Raw genomic sequence first — 22595 nt, forward strand, 5'->3', positions numbered from 1 at the left:
TGTTAGGATTGTAGATTAGTACAATCACTATGGAAATCAATATATAGGTTCCTCAAAAAACTAGGCATTAAGATACCATATGACCCAGGTATACAATACTCCTCAGTATTTTTCCAAAAGAAATTCATCATACTTTAATGTATGATCCAGGCATAACCATATTTATAGTCAGCACAATTCATAGCCAAACTGTGGAAGTCAGTCTAGGTGTTCATCAACAGATGAATGGATAAAGGAAATGTGGTACATATTCACAATGGAGTTTTATTCATTCATAAAGAAGAATAAAATATATCATTTGCAAGAAATGGATGAAACTTGAGACCACGATGTTAAGCGAAATAAGCCAAATTCAAAAGGTCCAAGGTTGTATATTTTCTTTCATCTGTGGGAGCTAAGAAAAAAGAAAAGGAGGTGGGGCAGAAGAGGATCTAATGAAAATCAATGGGAGATCAATAGAAGAGAGGGATCAGGGTGTGGCAGACTAGAAGTGCTGGGTAGTGATAACTGGAATATGTAACAACAAATGCCATCATTATGTACAACTAAAATACACTAATTAAAAATGTGGAAAGAGGAATAGAAATACACAGTGACTAAGCACCAATGAGAAGAACCTAACTTAAACTTGAGTATTTTAAATTTTGTTTCTCCTTTCTGATCTGCAAAAGTAGTAAAGCAACATTTTGCTTTTCTTTCAGAAACAAAGCAAGATTTTTGGATTTTATTTAAAAAAACGTTATTTTCTGAAAATGACATTTGATGGAAGTTATCATGCTAAGATTAAATATTTTTTCCTTTACCATCTTACTTAGCTGGTTGTTCAAAATAAAGACATATTTTCAACATAAAAACATAACAAATTAAATATATCACTATATATTCAAAATCTATACTGAAATAAAAATTACACATGTATGTTGAGTTGGTCCAGAGCATACTAGGGAAATGTAACCTTGGAACCACAACACTGAGAAATAAAATCTAGTTTTTAATTTCAGAAATAAAGAACACTTTGAGTGGCCAGGCAAAAAGATTATAATGAGTCATTTATAATGAGAAAAAAATGGACTGACCTCATAGTTTTGATCATTCAATTCCAAAAGACAATAAAATTACCTCTTACTTCTACTAACATCCTCAAGAAAAGGAAGTCAAATCCAGTGATTTTATACCCATTCAAACTGTTCAAGTAAAAAGGCTACAAACACAACAGGGACACTACTGCTCCCATTTACTATGTTTGAAGAAACTAGAAGATTAACTTAAACCATATAAATATTGACTACAGCAACTATGGGAACAATACTGCTGATGAACATTAAGACTAAAATAAAAATGAAGATTAGGTATTAGCACAATAGTGTATGTTACTTGTCCAGACACTATTAAAAAAATTAGAAGGAAAATAGACCCCCAAAACGCAGGAAGTAAAATAAATTCACTGGTTACCTCATCTGCACAATGGTACATGACTGACATTTACAAAACACCACATTCATTAAAAGTAGAATATACATTCAATTGCACACAGAATATTTAACAAGACAGACCACATACTACATCATAAAGTTTCAATACATTAAAAAGGATTCAAGACACAAGGTTATGTTCTTCCCCACATGCAATAAAATTAGAAATTAATAACAGAAAGAAGGAACACATTGCATATCAGAACTTGTGAGATACTAACTTAAAGAGAAAGTTATAGCACCAAATATCTTTATGAAAAGAGAAGGAAGACTCAATGACCTCAAGCTGCTTCCATGAGAAATTAGAAAAAACAGCAAATAAAATTCAGAGTGAGCAGATGAAAGAAAATAATAAAGTTCAAAATGGAACTCAATGAACAAAAATAGGAAAAAAAAATCAAAACCTTGAGAGGAGCAATAAAACTGACAGACCTTTAATCAGAATACTGGGAGGGGGAGAAAATACAATTTACTAATATCAAGAATGAGAGAGGTGGCATAACTACAGATTCTGTAGATATTAAATATAAGAAAATGTTATAAACTTCATGCCTTTAATAACAACTCAAATGAAATTAACATATCCTTACACACACACACAGACACACACAGACACACACACACACACACACACACACACACACACACACACACACACGACCAAGTTTACTCAAGAAAAAAGTGATAACCTGAATAGCCCAAAACCTTTAAAGAAATTTGAATTGCTTTAAAAAGCATTCAAAAAAAAAGAAAAAATTCACCATTGAGGATGTCTGAGTGAGGAGTTATCAATAGTAAAGGATGTAAATAATGTCAATTTCATATAAACTGTTCCAAAAACGGAAGAGAAGGAGCATTCCCAACTTACTGTATGTTGGACAGCATTAATCTGAAACCAAAACTAAACAAAGACAGGTTCTATTAACATTATTATGGCAAACAAGTCAATGAATCTGATTTTTAAAACTTTTACTAGAAGTACTTTTCTTCATTATTTCTTCTTGGAAAACAATTATCTTTATTATCTGGGTTTTAATCAAGTTTAGGAAATAAGTTTAGTATAAATTTATTAATTTGTTCATTGGATTATACCCGTATTTTCTTTCTTTCTAGAATGTCTAGTTTTCTTTCTCATAACTTCTCACTTTTCTTACATATATTCCCATCTTTCTGTTATAGATTTGAGAGAACTTCTACTTTATCCTACATATCACTATCTTGGATCTTTGTGTTCACTTATATTATACAGCATTTTCCACTGAATTTGATTTAGCAAGCATATTTCTAAAACTTGTATTTTATTCATTGTTTCCTTTCTTAATCAGTCTGATCTGTTTTATGAATATAATATATATTCTTTCTATTCTTTGTTTCTTCCAGGATCACTTCTTTGTTCATCATGGCCATTTCAATAGATTTTGAAGAAAAAAAAATTAAGAAATTGTTGTTCTTGGTTCCTATTATATTGAACCATGAATATTAATCTCATATAGGAAATTTGGCAGAATATTCACTATGGCTATAAGAACAATTCATTAAATGTTACAGATGATCTTGCCTTTCAGAGAAGCATTCAATTAAGTAAACCAGAATAGTTAACCTGTTACCACTACAAATAAGAATATGACAGAAACAGTCATGACAAGAATTCAGGAAAGCATAGGTTCACAATGGATAATAATTATAACTAAGTCTCAGCAAGCTTTTATATACGCATAACCAGATGTTGTCTCACATAACCAGATTTTAAAATTCCTTAACAATTTCCTTGGGGGCAGGGGTAATCAAACCGTCCCATTAAAAAAACTCTAGAAACCAACTTCCAAAATAAAAATTAAAGAGCTAACAAGAACTAAATATCAGACAACATAAACAAGACTAAAGATTTTGAGAGCACTTTCCTAACCTGGGCTAACAGGCTAAGTTTTTGGCAAGAGTCAAATCTAGGACCTGACAGGAATGGGACCCATCATGCAGTACCCTACTAATAAAGGTAAATTAGAGATAAAACAGTCTTCCAATACTCTGTAACAAACCTTTGTACCACCTAATGAACCAGAAAAATCTCAGGCCTTGAACATGGATTGATTATAGTGGTCCCCCTACGTACCAACCACAGGCAAACAAAAATCCTCCTGAAGAAAGACCATCCTAAGTCTCAAACAATTCAGTAATAGCATCTCTGAAAAATTATTTATTAAACTTATACAAATTAAATGATAATTTGCTAAATAAGCAGTATACTATTCTTATATTACACAAATAACTAAAAAGCCATTATAATTTTTTAAAAAACACTTATTCTGTTTTTTCAAAAGCCCATAAATTTCTACTAAGACTATATAAATACAGAACATTATCATGGTCAGCTCAAACTTTCTGCAGTGTGATGAAGTCTTCAAGACATATTTTGCACTTCAAGACATCTCTTTTCTTATCACCCCCAACATTACAAAGGAGCAACCTTTAAACTATACTGGCCATGTTTAAAAACTTAACAGCAATGTCTTTATTTTTCAGCATGGCATACTTTAGCGAAGAAGTGACCTCCTCCATGTAACATTCTGAAATAACAAAACCAAAACTCCAGCATTTTATAATAAGCTATAGTAGAATATGTATATGCTATTTAATATTCTTTATAATCTGAGTTCATTTCCTAAAATTTTCTTGTCAAGAAATGGAAAAGATTTCAAATTCAGTCTTAAAAGTCCTAGTACTTACTTATATACTACTTTCATAATTTTTAATTTTTGTTACCAAAATGGATAAAAATAATCCTTTAAATATCTAGATAGCTATAAATAAACATCAATATCTTCTTTCATCTCTCATACCTATAGTATCTGGGAGGTCTAGCAGTTCATTGTGCTGCAAGTCAAGGTTGGTTATCTGTGTGCAGTTTCCAATCTCCTTTGGAAGATGTTCAAGTTGATTGTGAGCTACATCCAGCGTAATGAGGTTACATAATTCACCTGTAAATTGACCAACATAATAATTTAATAAGCATTATTAAATCATATCAGGTAATACAAGTAAGCAAGGGAGGAAATTTATGATTTTTAAATATAAATGTAAATATAATATTATACAGGCAACTTTTATTTCAAAATGGTAAATCAGTGAACATACTTGGATTGTTAGTAGCAAAAACTATCATAATTACTCTTTCTGAAAAAGTTCAAAGTTGAACATAAAATTTTAAACTTTTATTTCAAAATGACATCTAATAAAATGAAAATATTGCTTGTAAATGATTACTTCAGCAATTTGTGTCATGTGAGGTTTTTTTTTCCTTTTTGTCCTGAAGACTGAACCAGGGTCTCACACCTACTAAGAACGTACTTTACTAATAGCTACATCCCAGCTTCCATATCATATATTTAAGTAGCAAATTCAACCACAAATGTTGATTGATATGGTCCAAATTTTAAAAGCTGACTAATGTTCTTAATAAATTTAGCACAATGATAGATTCTTTTTTTGTGGGGGTGGTACCAGGGATTGAACTCAGGGGCACTAGATCACTGAGCCACATCCCCAGCCCTATTTTGTATTTTATTTAGAGACAAGGCCTCACTGAGTTGCTTAGGGCCTCACTTTTGTTGAAGCTGGTTTTGAACTCTTGATCCTCCTGCTTCAGGCTCCCAAGTGGCTAGGATTACAGGCGTGTGCCACTGCACCCAGCTCAGATACATCTGGAGTTTAGATGGAGGAAGACTGTATACCTCAAAATATATATATGCTTTAAAAGGGCATATATTCTGATGTTACATAAACATTTTTATAAATAAAAGTGACTTTCAATTTAACAGAACTTTAAAAGTATAGAAAAGAAAATATTTCCCCAGTACATTCTGTTAAAAGATTGAAGCACATTATCAAGCTACATATTATAAATGCAAGTAAATTTCATTTCATCAAATTAAACCTTTTGTGCAAAGAATACTATTCAAGAGAGTGAAAAATGCATACTACAGAATGGGAGAAAATATTTGCAAATCATGTAGATAAGGGATTAATGTTCAGAAAATATAAAGAACTTCAATAAAACAATATAACCAAAAAACCCCAAGGAAGATGATTTAAAAATGGACTAAGGACTTCAATAGATATTTCTCCAAAAAATAAATAAATGGTCACACATGAAAAGTATTCAAATCTCTAATCATTAGGGAAATTCACACTAAAACAATGAGAAATCATTTCACACCTATTAGAATGACTACTACTACAAAACAGGGGGCTGGGGCTGTAGCTCAGTGACAGAGCACTTACCTAGCATGTGTAAGGCCCTGGGTTCAATCCTGAGCACCACATAAAAATAAATGCACAGAATAGATATTGTGAAAATAAAACTTTAAAAAAAATGGGACGACTACCATCAAAAAACTAGAAAATAAGTGTTGGTGAAGATATGAACAAACTGGAAATCTGGGGATGTCTAAAGGGAATATAAAATGGTATGGGTGCTGTAGAAAACCATACAGTAGCTTCTCAAAAATTTAATATACAATTAACATAATCCCGCAATTTCATTTCTGTATACAGACTGAAAAGAACTGCCATCAGGGACTCAGATATTTCTATATCAATGTTCACAGTATTTTTCACAGTAGCAAACAGGTGGGTCTAACCAAATGTCCATCAATGAATGAATGGCTAAACAAAACGTGGTATGTAGTAATGATGCAATATTATACAGCCTTTTAAAAGAATGAAATTCTGATAATGCTAAACATGAACTTTGAAGACAATGAGCCAAACATAAAAGGACAATTATATAGGTACCCGCTAATACGAGTAGCTGGAATAGTCAAATTCACAGAAAGTAGAATAGTGGTTACCAGTTTCTGAAGGGAAAGAGGGGCAATTTATTTAATGGGTATAGATTTTCAGTCTCAGGTGATTGCAGAGTTCTGGAGGTGGGTAATGATGATGGTTGCACAACAAGGTGAATATACATAATACCAATGAACTCTACACTCCGAAATGGCTAAAAGGGTAAATTTTATGTATATTTTGTAACAATAAAAAAATTGTGGAAAACAGCTAAGTCAATGCTGACAGGGAACTCTATAGCTCTAAATTTTTATACTAGAAACTAAGAAGCCTTCTCAAATGATTACATTCTTATCTCAAAGAAAGAAAAAAAGCCCAAGCAAAAGAAATAAAAGAGTACAAATCAACTGAAAACAGGAAAGAATTATATAACTCAATGTAAATACTGGTTCTTTAGGGGAAGAAAACAATATTGACAGCCCTCTAGCGAGACTTAGATTTTAAAAAAAAATAGAGAAAACATATTATAAATATTAGCAATGAAACAGCAATGACTAAGTCTTCAAAAAGAAAATATTACAAACTTAATCATCATAAATTCAAAAACTTAGAAGACCAATTACTCACAATTTACAAGCTACCAAAACCCAAGCAAGATGGAAAAAAAAACCTTTAGTAGTACTTTAATCATTAAATAAATTTTATTTTACTCAATTTCAAAGTTCCCTCTCAAAAGAAATCCTATATCCAGTGATTTCTTTAGAGGCTTACCAATGCTTCATAAGAATTCATACCAATTTTATGCAATCTCTTAAAAAAGAAAACAAACCCACAGAAAAAGGAGTGAACATTTCCAAATTCATAAGAGTAGCATCATCTTGATATTAAAAAGGCAGTACAAAAAGGGAAATATAGAGCTCTCTTTCTCCTGATCAAGTGAGATTAATTCTAGATATATAACACAGCTTAATATCTGAAAATCACTCTATGTAATTCACTGTATCAAAGTCTAAGGAAGTAAATCATTGATGATTAATGGAAGGAAAGCATTTGACAAAAATTAAAATGGATTCATTTAACAAACTCTAATTAGGAATAGAAGGAGAATATCTCAATTTGGTAAAGAACTTTTATATAAACTTACAGCTGACTTGTTTCCTAGCCTGACATGTAAAGAACTTGGAAGTCATCACTCCTGTCCTCAAAACAAGCAAAGGAATGAACAAAAGAACATCAACAACACCTCTTACCTACTTCAGAGACTTGAGGAAAAAGGGCAAACTTATGACCCCCAAAGTGTAGAGAAATACAATATAGACATTTAGAGTGTACCAGGAGTAGAATCCATGGCAAGAGCTTTAAATTTACATTTAAAAGGTAATTGACTAGGTGATGAAAAGAGTGCAGAATAGTTGAAGAAAACTGCATGTGGAGCCAGGCAGAGTGGTGCACACCTATAATCCCAGCAGCTCAGAAGGCTGAGGCAGGAGGATCACAAGTTCAAAGCCATCTGCAGCAATGGTGAGGCACTAAGCAATTACTGAGACCCTGTCTCTAAATAAAATACAAAACAGGGCTGGGAATGTCGATCAGTGGTCAAGTGTCCCTGAGTTCAATCCCCCGTAAGGCCCCACCCCCAAATAAAAACAACACAACTGCACGTGGAATATGAGAAAAAATGGGAGCGTGGAGCCCTGCCACTCATGAGCTTTGCCTGCAGAAGTCCTACAGATTCTCAAAATGAAAAGAAAAAAAATCACCTTATACTTCTCGGCATATAAAGCTGCAGAAAATCAAAGAAACATTTTTTTGAAAGAGGCTGGAGGAGGAGATAAATCACTGTATATATAGAAGAACAAAAATAAGAATTACATCAGACTTCTCTCCAGGAACCATGCAAACAAGAAAATAATAAAGTGAAGTGATAGATGTAGAAAGAGAATATCTTTTCTTTTCCTTTAATCAATCTAACATACAACATTTTGTTCAAAATAGTAATAGCAATAATATATTGGGAGATTACAACTTACACTTAAATGAAATGACAGCAACATTAATAAGGGAAAGATGGGAGAAATGGGAATAATCTGTTATAAGGTACTAACACTATTAAGTGGACTTATATTAATAATAAATGTATACTACAAACTCCAGGTAGTGCATGCATGCATGTGTGCGTAAGCACACACATAAAAGATGTATAATTGATACACTAAGGAGAAAATACAAAATACTTAAAGTCACAGAGGGCAGAAAAAAGTAGAAGGCATAAAAAGAACAAGTTCAACTCACACAACAGAGTAGCAAATATAATCAATAATCTTTTAAATCAGCTAATTCATATTGAAATGTAATGTTCTAACTGCATCAAAATACAAGACTGTCAGTGAACAAACAAAAATTCATTCTTTTAAATATAAACACAAGCAGACCAAAAGAAAAATGATAGAGAAGAAATGCAACAATAACAATGAAGACAAAGCTGGAATGGCTATAATTTCAGACAAAGCAGACTTCAAAGCTAGGAAAATCATCAGGGATATAGAAAGCATTACATAATAATAAATGAATAGAATGATTCTCCAAAACACAGCAATCCTTAGAGCATATGTACTTGCTTATCTTCTCTATTATTATGCTTAGTGCAAACCTCACATTAATTGAAAGAATGAAGATAACAGGAATCTTTGATACTAATACTCTTCATATTAGAATAAAACCTAAGATTTTTCATCACTTTTTCAAAAAATACTTGAATATGTTTCAATTCCCACAAAAGTAATTTACACTAAAGAAAGGTACATACAACCAAAAGTGTAAAGATACCATGCAATTTAAAAAAGTAAACTGGATGAAGAATATGGCTAACTTAAATCATAAGGAGTAAGTGTGATTCAATTCAGATTAAATTACTATTTTGCAGAACTTCTCAATCTCAGCGTTGACCTTCTGGACCAGATAATTTGTTATGGGAAGCCGTTTTGTGCTTCAGCAGCATCCCTGCCCTTTACTCACTGCACACATGAGTCATGAAAATCTAAACTGTCTCCAGACACTGTTCAAAAGTCCTCTTTGAAACACTGTCCAAATTGCCCTCAGGTAAAAATCAGTGCTATGTTAGAATAAAAGCTCTATATTGTCCAATCTTTCTCAAGAGAAACTTAAAATATGGATTTCCAAATAAAATCTTATACTCTTAAATGCTAATAACTATTTCATAGGTTTAAACAGAACAAAACATTGTTATCAGTCATCTGTGGATTTATCTCATTGCTCAGGACACAAGTTTAACATCTTCACAAGCAAAGAAATTATTAACATTAGGACAAAAACATGACTTTACCATTCAATATTAACACTAAGAAGTGTTTAGAAATTAGTATATAATTACCCAGACTCAAATTATGTCATAAGTAACTTAAGTCTCTTTTGATTTGTGTAAATCACCATGTGATAACAATTATTTTGAGCTTAAATTCTCCCCAAGAAGCTACCCTTGAGCAATACAAGTATATCAGAATATCATGTTCATATTGACACACTGAAGAGCGTCACTCAAGAACACTAACACTTCTTTCTCACAACCTAGTAATTCTTAAAGGCACTGAAAATTTAAAACACAGTAATGTAATTCTGTAACATCAACACACAAAATTTGGTCCATGAGTCCATAAGGTATGAGGCACAATCAACTTACAACTAAATTATATGATATTCTAAGTTAAATTTGAAAAATTTTTTAAAGATTTTCTCCAACATCCACTCCTTAATGTTAAAAGACTCATGAAAAACTCTCAAAAACTTGAGTTTTTGTCAATAAAATAGATCTAATAACTTCAGAGAAGTTTCTTTTTACAAAAGGCCACCCTAAAACTTTAAAAATATTTTCAAAAGTAATTCAGATTTCTCACTTAATGCAATTAAGACATTTTTCAGCGGGAAGGCTAATATGGTTTTAAAACCTCTCTTCTTTAGATTAACATTAGTAACTACACTAGCTTCTTACATTCAAATAATCAGAAATATTTAAGATTTTTAAATATGATAAATTCTACAACAGAAAACACTTAGTATAAGGGTCTATATTACATTTATAATAAATAGGATATTAAATATTTAAGCAACAACATTTTATACCACTATTGCTAACTATTTCTATACTCTGTCCAGTTATCTAATACTTTTAAACACTTGTTTTACCTCATGACCCACACATTATAAAAAAACAAAATGTTAAGTCCATCTCAGATGATTTTAAAGGATAATAATCAAAATGTTAACAATCACTTGTCTTTGGTTAATCCTAGAGTTTTATTTTCTCCTTTATGCTTTTGTTTCTCTTTGAAATTGAAAGTGTATAAAAACAAAGAGAAAAAATGAGGTTCAAGAAATAGACACTAACAGTCTAGTCTCTCTCATATCACACATGGAGAAGTGTTTCCTGAACCACAATAAGTTTCCTGTCTGTGAAGTAGATCAGTTAAGAGAATGCATCATGCTATCACATTGATGATATTGGCTACCAAGATTATCGATCTTTATAACTCATATTCCATAGTTACTAAGAAATATGCTGACTTTAAATTAGGCTCCCCACATAAATTTTCCTAAAGAGAGAATAAAGACTTTATTCATTCTTCATTCTACAAATGTTTATTAAGCACCTATCATATTCTAGATTCTGTTCTATTAGCTTGAGATACCACAGAGAAAAAGAAAATTCTTGCCTCCATAGAACTTACAGTCTAATAAGTAAAAAATAAATAATAAAGAATCAATGTCAAGAAGTATTAAGAGCTATAAAAGAAAATAAGAGTCTAAGAATATGATTGGGGGGAAAAGGTATAGATATGCTGATAGTAGAGAAAGTAATCCAGATGAAGCAGCATTTGAGAAGAAGTCTGCATAATAGGAAGGAAGAAGCAATGGGAACATCTGGAGGAAGGGTATTCCAAATTGAGGGAACAGCAAGTGCAAATACTCCAAGGCATGAAAAGTAGGAAAGTAGTAGGAAATGAAGTGCCTGGGAATTATATTCACTAAGGGTTTGTTGGCCAGCATACAGACATTAGCTTTGACTACGGAAGTAGTATTAAGGATACTAAGAGTGGTATGTTTTGTTTTGTTTTCATAATTAATAAACTTCATTTTTCAGAGCAATTTTAGAGGTTTGCAGAAAAAATGTACTTCCCTACAGTTTCCCATATTCTAAAACATCTTACTTTAGCATGGTCTTTTTGTTTAAAGTTTATGACCAACAGAATTATAATTAAAGCCAATAATTTACATTAGTATTCACTCTGATCAGTTCCATAGTATATAATAAATGCATACTATTATGTATATATAATTACCGTATCATATAGTTTCACCACTCTGAAAATTCCATACTTCAGCCCCTGTAACCACTGATGTTTTAGTTTCACTTTTGTCAGAATGTCATGTAGCTAGAATCATATAGGATGCAGCAGATTACCTTTCCCTTAGCAATATATATCCAAGTCCCCCTCATTTCTTTCTCTAGATTGATAGTTTATCCGTTCACTTACTAAAGGACATCATGGTTGCTTTCAATTTTTGGCAGTGGCAAATAAGTTGCTAAAAACAATCACGTGCAGGTTTTGTGTGGACATAAAATTTTTAATTCATTTAGATAAACACCTATAAGCATGTCTGATGGATATGTTAAGACTATGTTTAACTCTGTGAAGACAGTGCCAAAGTGTTTGTCTTCTAAAGTACTTGTACCATTTTGCATTACAACTAGCAATAAAAAAAAAAGTTCTCACTAGCATCTAGTTCTAATAGTGCCTTGGAATTTAGCAATTCTAAGAGGTGTGCAGTGGTAGTGGTCATGTTTGTGAACATAGAGCTAATAGGATAATGATGTGACAATGTTGCGCTTAAAAATTATGGAAAATTATGATCTCTACAAAAATATAATGAAAAGCATAATGCCATAAAGTAAGTTTAGACATCAGTGTGCATATATACATACACAACAATATGGGTAAATAGGAGAAACAAGATGCTGGCTGAATAGGTTGGGGAAAGACATACTTAAATAAGAGATGAGCAGAAACTATATAGACATTCCAAGAAAAATCTGATGGGAGAAGGAAGCCAAAAAATTAAAAGTTCAGGAATTTCATTGCCAGGGTGTGTGTGTATATATGTACTAGAAACATGTTTACCAAAAGACTTGTATTATCCTTATATAATAGCACTATATCAGCCTCAAATTAGAAACTGCCAAAGAACATTAGAATGGTTAAATTGTGGTAGGTTCACATTATTGGATATTAGGTAATACAAAATGAATAACTTTTATACAGCAAAATAGATGAAAAATGTCAAGTGGAAAATGTTTGACAATACATATGACTCCATTTATAAACAAGCAAGCAAGATGAATTAAGTACAGAAGTCAAAATCCCAGGACACCCTTGATGGGGATAATGAGTTAGGTAGTGATGGAAAGAAGGGCTTCTTGGGTGGTCTTTTGTTCCATTTTCAACTTGGATACTGATTACATGATTCGTAAATTGTATTGCATTACACATTTGTGACAGAGACACTTTTTTTTTTATAAACATACTTCAACAAAAACTTAAATCATAGGCACTAGCCAAGTCCTTGCTCTGAACTGTGGCAGGAAAAAAAAAAAGACATCTGTAAAATTTGCAGACTATGAATAATCAACATACTGTGGTGAAAATATTGTTTTTCTGACTGCACGGAAGTTCTCTAAGTCTAAATCAATTCTATTTCAAAAATTTTATATTATTGTTTTATCCTGCCTTTAGAGAAGACAAAGGTAGCAGGCTGTATCCAAAACTTGGTAACCATGACATGATATTGCCCTACTTCAGACAATAAAGTATGCTGGACACATCTCTTCCCAAAGGATATTAACACTAACTAAATTCATTTTGGGATTACTCCTGGTATTTCTACTTTTTGTGATATAAGAAGACAGTGTTCAGCACTCAAAAAGCAGTGAAACACATAGTATTTAATGTCTATAGGTTAGACAACTGGGATGTAAAACTAATGTTCATCAAACAAGAGAAGAGCGATTTTAGGGAGAGAAAAGTTTTATCCCTCCCACTTTTAAACACCCCAGTAATTAAAATGCTTGAACACTAAATTCTTAATGATTACGTGTCATTCTCCTAGGTCTCTCTAGGACCATTTTGAACAGGTAATAGAGTACAAATTAAAATTTTCAACACAATGATAATCAGAATGCTGCTCTAAAAGATTTGAATGGATGGATTTTAGAAGGCAGATTAGTAAACAGTCTAGAGCAATTAGCCCACATAAAATAATACGAAGGCCCATCTAAAAAACAGTGGTGGAAGTGATTTGAACAAGTGACATGAGAGAGGAAGAATAAGCAATAGAAATAGGATAGAACAGTGCTTCTCAAACTATACATAGTGAAAGTGCAGTTTTTACCTCCCCCTCCAACTGATTGTGGACATCTCTTTCCAGTATTGGGGACTGAACCCAAGAGCACTCTACCTCTGAGTTACATTCCCAGCCCTTTTAATTTTTTGTTTCGGGACAGGGTCATGTTAGGTGGCCCAGATTGGTCTAAAACTTGTAATCCTCCTGCCTCAGCCTACTGAATAGCTGGGATTACAGGCATGCAATACTGGGTGCTCAACAAGGACCAAGATTTTTTAAAACATAAAATTACAAGTTTGGATGTTCTACTAATATCAAATTGTTATATAAGATTCTAAATGCTTACTTTCAATTTTTCTTAATTTGCGGCAAACTGGTAACAAGCAGCTGGAGTCTAGCATTTTTCTGGCAAGTTGGTCATATTTTGACTAGGATTAAATAGAAGAAAAATACTCTGATTTCAAGATAATGAACCTGAGTTGATGGAGAAGATAATGATGCAATTTGGAAAGAGAAATAATCTGAAGGGAGAAAAGTTTTGGTGAGAATATTTTGGTCATGCTAAATTTGTGATATGAATGACACATCCAGATAATATATCTAGTGGCTAATTAGGAAAAAAATAAAACATGCAGTCTGAAGAAACTGGTAGCATGTTAAAACATTTTTGCTCTCAGAGGGAATGAGGGTAAGTATCTGCAAATATGAGCTTTTGGCTAATGATAATGGTGGCATCCGGTGGATTATTTTCTTTTAAATTACTGTGAAAAAGCATACAGTAGTTACATTGGAAGAAACAACAAGTGAAAGGGAACTACAGTAGGCAGATTAAGATAGCCAACAATGATTCTGCCTCACTAATGATACACTAATTGAATAATTATCCTTTCCTAAAGTGACAGAACTCGGCAACTTGCTTTTTATCAACAAAATAAGACAAAGATTAAGGGGGAACGTCATATTTGTGATTATGTCACAGAAGATTGAGACTTCTATTTGCCAGTGTTCTACTGATTTTCAGCTTGCATGCCCAACAAAACAAGATGCCACAGAAAGGAACTGAATCCTAACAACCACATGACCTTGAATGTGGATCTTTTCCCCAAGGAACTTTCAGATACTATCCAAGCCTTAGCTAAAACCTTAACTGAGAAATCTTATGAGAAATACTAAATTAGAAGGTCCAGTTAAGCTACATCTGATTCCTACACCAAATAAACTGAGATAATGATGGTGTTTTTAGGAGCTATGCTTCAGAATAATTTTATATAATAGGTAACTAATTCAGGAATCAAAGATGATCCACTTTAAAAAAATTTTTTTTATAGTTGTCAGTGTACTTTTATTTTTATTTATTTATATGTGGTGCTGAGGATGGAACCCATTGCCTCACACATGCTAGGCAAGTGCTCTACCACTGAGCTATATAACCCCAGCCCAATACACATTTTTTATTATGAAGTTGCTCAAAACCCTGCCTGTGGAAAATAAGTCAAAAAGCCAGAGACCTGTTCCCTGAGAAGCCAGAAGACAAAGTTCAGAGTAGCTGCATTTCAAGGTTGGAAACCCTGAAAAAGAGAAAACCATAAAGAGTGGAGTCATTAAATCTTCAGTATACATACCTGAAATTCTGACTCCTAAAATAAAATATGTTCAAGAGGAGACTGCAAAGAGAGTGAGGGGGAAAACAACATCTCAAAGGCTAAATAAAAGAGATGAGCAGATATTTCAACAGCTGCCAATTATAGTGCATAAGAGTCTAGAATGTCAATCCTACCAAGTTGGAAGCTGATGCAGAGAAAACAATACCTAAAGGAATAAAGACCACCTAGGAATTTGTGTTAGGTTTAAGGACAGAACTAAATAGTATCCCCCCGAGAAGAACTAAATCCAAGAGTGCGTGGTTGAATATCTCAACAGTAATTTAATGCAAAACAAACTTTACCTCTTTTCAGAGGATCCATACTCATTATAATATCATCCATTTATACATCAGTTACTAGACTGATTCCTACTTCTGGCCATGATGAAACTAGAAAATGAACAAAACATATAAGAAAATTATATATAGACAGTAGATATACACGACTGTGTTCTCTGATATCACTGGAAAACTATATGAATCTTATGGTTGACCATATGGTTACTGTCCAGAGGTAGTTCTATGTCACATGAAAAGAAGGGAAGAAATGCTGAAAAAAAGCCCACTGCATTGTGGCAAAAGACTCAAGTTTAAGATGGTTAAGGTGGCTACAGTTCTGGGAAAAATTTCAGAAAGAACAGCAGCAAACAGATTTATGTAATCTAAAGAACCAGTCCCTTTCAGTCTTCGCCAAAATTATGATCTGCATATATGTGAAAACAAATTATGAAAGCCAGCAGAAAGAAATCCAAATAATTCCAAGTAGTCACACAAGGCTGGGAATTGTTTGGATTCCCAACATTGGGAAAGACCCCATAACAGTATATCGGGGAGAGTTCTCAAAAAGGTATCATCTTAGTATGGAACTAAATCATACGCAGACAAAAAGCTGCAGAAACCACAAGCAAGCTTAAAAACAAGCCACAGAAGGATTAAACTGACTCTGAAGTAATGTGACTGTATGCCAAACAATAGCCAACACTGTTTAATAAAAGAACACAACAAAATTTAAGAATAATATAAAAAATAAAATACTGATATCCAACTAGAACTTACCAGGCATGAAAACAAATAGAAAAAATATGATCCAAACAGAAGAAAAATCATTCCATAAACAAAATAAAGACGAGCTGATGAAACTAGGAGACGAAAATATTTAAAAAGCTACCTAAAAGCTCTGTAAGTGCAAGGCAAAAGAAAACTTGAACAAAAATGACTCTAAAATGAAATGTACAGAGGTGAAAAATATCAGAAATGAAAATTTAATTGCATGGGCTTAAACAATAGATTTAGATACTAAATAAGGAGCAACAGGAAAACAAAATCTAAAATGCAGGCAAGTGTGCATGAGCACACACACAGAGGAAAAGCACATCAATGACCTTAAAAATATATATAAAGACATCTAAGAGGACAGAAAAGAAACGAATGGTCCAAAAAATGGGGGGAAGTTACAAGAAATAATGGCCAACTTTTAAAAATTAATAAAAACCATAAACTCACAGATCCAAGAGGCTCATAAACTCCAAGATAAGAATAACAGCAAACCTCTTGTCAAAACTTGGGCAAGCCAGAAGAACATGGAGAAAGATCTTTAAAATAAGGGGGAGAAGAAAAAGGAAACTGTCAAACTAATTTTTACCAAGAAAATAACTTTTAAAAGTGAAGGCAAAATAAGCACTTTCAGACAACAGAGAATTCATTATGTGTAGACCCTACACTATAATATATTCTTTTAATTTGTTGAAAGAAGTTCTTTAGACAAAAGGAAATTATTAGATAGTCAAATAAATAATGAAAAGTATGAGAAGTGGTAAATAAGACTTCGATAATCTTTTAAAAGAAACAGAAAAAAAATGATGGCATATCAGGGCTGGGATTGTGGCTCAGTGGTAGAGTGCTTGCCTCACATGTGTGAGGCCCTGGGTTCAATTCTCAGCACCACATATATAAATATATGAATAAAATAAAGGTCCATCAACAACTAATATAAAAAAAGATGGCATATCAAAAAGCACAAGAATGAACTTATAAGTATTTACAGTAACAAAAGATAGAACAATTTGAGCAATAAAATGTAAAAAAAAATAGTGAATTTGAATCCACAGAATGGAAAAAAATGAGTCTAAACTATAAGTAAATGATACAGGATAGTTCTTTCTTTCCGAAATCAAGTTAATGAATGGAATAAGGGATTTTAAAAAAATTCACCATTACAATAAAACTGTAATAATACAAACTGTAATAATTGTTGCAGGGAATATCTACAATGAGTGCTAAAAATAGTGTCCAAAAGATTAAGGAAAATCAACATATTTGCATGGGCTAAAATGAGCATCTCCCAAGACAACTGTTAATTAAAAAAGAAAAAAATATTAACTTTACAATGGAGAAGCACAGAAATCACATTCACCAAGTGGACAGAGTCAAAAATCACCAGTAAACCAGGTGTGGTGGTACACACCCATAACCCCAGCAAATCAGGAGGCTGAAGCAGGAGGATCGCAAGTTCAAGACCAGCCTCAGCAACTTAGGGAAGACCTCAGCAACTAAAAAAGACCCTGTCTCAAAAAACAAAAAGATCTGAGGATGTAGCTCCATCGTAAAGTACCCCCGAGTTCAATCCCAGTACCCCCCCCCGAAATACCAAAAAAAAAAAAAAAATCACCTGTAATATGACTATCAACATTATATATCCTCTGATATAATTCACTGAGAAGGGCATCATAATCACTATGTTATTTTGGGCAAAAACACAAACTCAAAGTAGTCATGAAAAAATATCCTAGAAACTAAAAATAAATGATACATTCAAATTATCTGAGCAGCACTTTTTCTGACTTTGATATTTTAAAAGAAAAGACTTTCAGTCCTTCAACTGAAAGACTTTCAGTCTTTTAATTTGTCACATATCAGAGGAGGTTACAGATACATGACTATTAAAATATAACATAGAACTCTGAAACAGAAATTGAACATTAGATGAAAAATAAGTGAAATAAAATTTATAGTTTAATTAAAAGTATTCTATCAATGTTAATTTCTTGGTTTTGATCATTATACAATGGATATACAATGGTTATACAGGGCAAGCTGGATATAGGATATATGAGAACCTTCTGGTTTTACAGCTTTTCTGAAAATCTGAAATTTATTCAAAATTTAAAAAAAGATAATTTTGAACTTAAAGCAAAATAACAGTAATTTATTATTATGGGATTTATAATATCTAAAGAAGTGAATATGAAAGGAAGAAAATAACTTCTGTGGTGTAGTTCTCAGGAAATATGTGAGGTAGTATATTACTTGAATGTAAAATCTATTAAGTTATCATAATGTATTATAGATACTACAGCAAACAAAGAAAAAGTAACAAAGATGTATAATAAGCCAACAATGGAGAAATGGAAATTATAGAAAATACTCCAAAAGAAGGCATTAAAAGGAGAGGAAAAAAGGAATAAAAAATTATCCACCAAGATAAAAAACACACACAAAAAAACCCTAACTACATGCTGTCCATGTTACATATAGAGACCCAAAAAACTGTAAAAATAAAAACATGGAAGGAGATATATATAATGCAAACAACAATTAATAAGGAAGCTGGATTGACAGATAAAGTAGAATTTAGATAAAGAGTATCACCAGGGATAAAAACAGTTTGTGGGCTGAGGTTATGGCTCAGTGGCAGAGCGCTTGCCTAGCAAGTATGAGGCACCGGGTTAAAGTCTCAGTACCAGGTATCAATTAATAAAATAAAAGTCCATTGACAAATAAAAAATTTTTAAAAACACAGTTCATAATGATAAAATGGTTACCTTATCAAAAAATGTCTATATGTAACTAATAACAAAGTTTCAAGTTATAAGAAGCAAAAAATCAATAGCACTAATAGGAGAAAGACAAATCTATTATAATTAGAGCTTTCAATGCTCATTTCAAAATAATTAACAGGGGTACAGAAAAAAATAGATAACATTACTAACCAATTTAACTTTGCTTATATTTATAAAATTCTCCAGGAAACAGCAGGGTATACAGACTTTTCAACTGTATTTAAAACAATTATCAAGATGGATCATATTTTATAAATAAAAAGAAAAAATCTAAGAACATCTCTCAAAAACTTGGAAACAGAACAACTCACTTTTAAATAACCCACATAAATAACAAGGGTTATCTAGAAGACATTTTGAACTGATTTATAACAAAACACAACATGTCAAAATTTGTGTGCTGCTTCAAAGAATATTTTGAGGAAACTTATAGCTATAAATGCTTATTTAATAAAAAGAATAAAACCTAAAATCATCCTAATCACCAACTTCAAAAAACAAAGAACATTTTAAACATACAGTATTACAGAACAACAAAGAAACAAATAGAAAAAAAATAGTTTTCCTAAAAGTTTAATAAAATGGAAACACTTCTACCTAGACTGAGGAAGCAAAGAGAAAAAGATCCAAATTTCCAATATCAATAATTAAAGAAGAATAACACTATACATATTATAGACATTAAAGGAATAAAACAAAATTAGGAACACTTTTAAGTCAATAAATTCAACAACTCATATAAAACAAAATACCTCAACAGATTCAAACCACCAAAATTGAACTGAGAAAAGAAAACCTGAATAACTATCTCTTATATAAATTGAATTAGTAATTTAAAATTTTCCCACAAAGAAAATCCTGGTCCCAGAATGTGTAACTGATATCTACTCAACATTAAAAGAGAAAATAATTCTATAAAAATGCTTAAAGAATTTAAAAGAAGAAACATGTCCCAGTTCATTATATGATCTGAAGCCAGAAATGCCCCGATACCACACATTACCCAAAAAAGGAAAATAAAAGGTCAACATTCATAATTAATATAGATGCAAAAATCCTTTAGAAAATTAAGTTCAGTTGAACAGAAGATGGAAGGAGAACCTCATTGTTACACAGAATACATATATGATGTTGTGATGAGAAAAAAAAAAGTGTGTCACATGAGATTGGATAGAGAGAAAGGATGGGAGAGGAGGGAAGGAGTAGGGGGGATAGGAAGGGCAGCAGAATAGACAATATGATTGATGTATGTTCATTCCATGTATGTATTATATGTCAAAATACATTCTGCTGTCATGTATGACTAAAAAATAAAAAATCGTATGGTTAAAAAAAATTAAATATAATAGTAAAAAAAGAAAATTAAGTTCAGTTTTATATATTAAAAAGGTAATATTAAAATGTACCTAGCAGGCACTCAAAGATTGTTAATTGAATATTTCAGGTTTCAGAGGCTGTACACTTTTAACTATTATAGTCATATGTCAAATGATGATGCTCTGAGAAATGTAATTTTGTGAAGCAACTTCCTTGTACAAACATTACAGGGTGCACTTAAGACAGCTTTGATGTCACTCACTATTCATAATCTTATGTATCACACTTATATATGTTGCCTATCACTGAAACATTGTTTCTTATGCAGCACACGTGACTTAACTGATCACATTAAAAATGCTTATATTTTAGAAGTTATTCTTGTTTTTGAACTTCTAAGAATATTTTTCAAGTACTCAGTTTAGCTATTAAAAAAAGAACACTTCAAACCTTACTAAAATGCATCTGTGAAACTACATAATTAACAAAACTGGAAATACCTGTCATACAAGTTTTAACAGGTTTAGAAGAGTTAGAAGTCATATCATTATATCATTTAAATTATACTTAAAAGACTTAAATTTCCCTTTCACTACAAAGAAAACTTTGGGGGTTCTTTTAAGCAAGTACTTCTGCAACATGCTGTCTTTAGGATACAATGATTGCCCTCTTCTCTTTGGAATGCCGCTGCAGCATGGGAATTATTTATCTCCTTTGATTCTAAAAACTTCTAAAATCAATCAAGTGCTTTTTTCTATATTCTCATTGTCTCCTTTAGCAATAGTGATAACTTCTACCACAAGGTTTTGTTTAGTAAAAGACTTGAAAATTTGATAACAATAGACTAAGTTAACGGCTCATTTCTAGGTCTCTAAGGTTTCTTACTGATTCACAGTCAAAAGGAGTTACTTATTAACAACTATGAATTCCCTTCATTGATTTCTTTCTTGCTAAAGTGAGTTATTCATTGGCATTTGTACAAAAAACTTATTATTTAATAATGTTACCTGAGCCATGAACATGAAAATAATTCTATCAATCCTGGCAGTCATGGTAGAATTTTGAGAATTTTAAGATTAAGGTTTACAATGTAAAATAATTATAATGGTATGTATTGGAATATTACAACTTTATAATAAAAAAATTAAATAAAATTATAACCTTATATAAAAATACTATAATAAACTTTTTATAAAATTATAATAGTATGACCTATGACTAAAATGTAAGATAATAAAACAGTGGAAACAGGTAATAGTCCGAGGTTTCATTAACCCATTAAATCCTAAGGTTTTAATTGTGCATTTTCAATGAAATTTATAAAGGTACATTAACAGGTTGGAAATCAAAACTTACAGCTTACATATATATTAATATTGTTTATAATGATATTATTTTATAAGGTTTTAGAAGTGTTCCACAATTGGGACAATGGGACAAGATGGGTTAAATAAATGGTATGACTATTACTAGTAGTAATAGTTATACTATTTCAAGTTATAGTTACTGAAAGCCTACCGTTTGGGTGCTGGTGGATAGATAAAGGGGAATGAAGGAAAGACAGAAGTTGGGATTAGGAAGGGGTTGAATGAATCAGACATAACTTTCCTATGTTCATAGATGACACAACCAGTGATACTCCAAGTCATGTACAAGAATGGGATTCTAATTGGGTAAGTTATGTTCCATGTATGTATTACATGTCAAAATACACTAAAAATAACAAAAAAATTTTAAATTCTAAAAAGAGCAAAAGAATTTTAAAAACTCAAAAAGTAGGTCCTAATCTCCATCGTGTCGGATTAGACCCCAATTTCCTTAATAAGACTCCTATAGCGCAAGAATTACAATCAAAAGTCAATAAATTGGATGGATTCAAACTAAAAAGTCTCTTCTAGGAAAAGAAACAATCTCTGAGGTCAATAGAGAACCTACATCTTGGGAGGAAATCTTTACCCCTCAAATATAGCACTAATCTCTAGGATATATAAAGAACTCAAAAAGCTAAGCACAATAAATAAATAAATAACCCAATCAATAAATGGGCCAAGGACCTGAACAGACACTTCTCAGAAGATGATGTACAATCAACCAATAAGTACGTGAAAAAAATGTTCATCATCACTAGCA

General features: G+C 31.9%; 1 protein-coding gene across 8 annotated transcripts in view; it reads right to left on the reverse strand.

Annotated features, from left to right (window-relative positions):
- Shoc2 (SHOC2 leucine rich repeat scaffold protein) overlaps positions 1–22595 on the reverse strand; it is an 86190-nt gene that overhangs the window by 27425 nt on the left and 36170 nt on the right. For 6 of the 8 annotated variants that reach the window (XM_005320671.5, XM_078050355.1, XM_078050568.1 and 3 more), the window contains one exon: positions 4310–4447. The exons of 1 other annotated variant lie outside the window; for it this stretch is intronic. In XM_005320671.5, the coding sequence (XP_005320728.1) occupies positions 4310–4447 (138 nt within the window). Of the gene's footprint in view, positions 1–4309; positions 4448–15175; positions 15268–22595 lie in introns of those variants that run through there. One more of the 8 variants, XM_078050649.1, reaches the window with a different exon arrangement.

The sequence above is a fragment of the Ictidomys tridecemlineatus genome, chromosome 1 (genome assembly GCF_052094955.1).
Source record: "Ictidomys tridecemlineatus isolate mIctTri1 chromosome 1, mIctTri1.hap1, whole genome shotgun sequence".
NCBI classification, from domain to species: Eukaryota; Metazoa; Chordata; class Mammalia; order Rodentia; family Sciuridae; genus Ictidomys; species Ictidomys tridecemlineatus.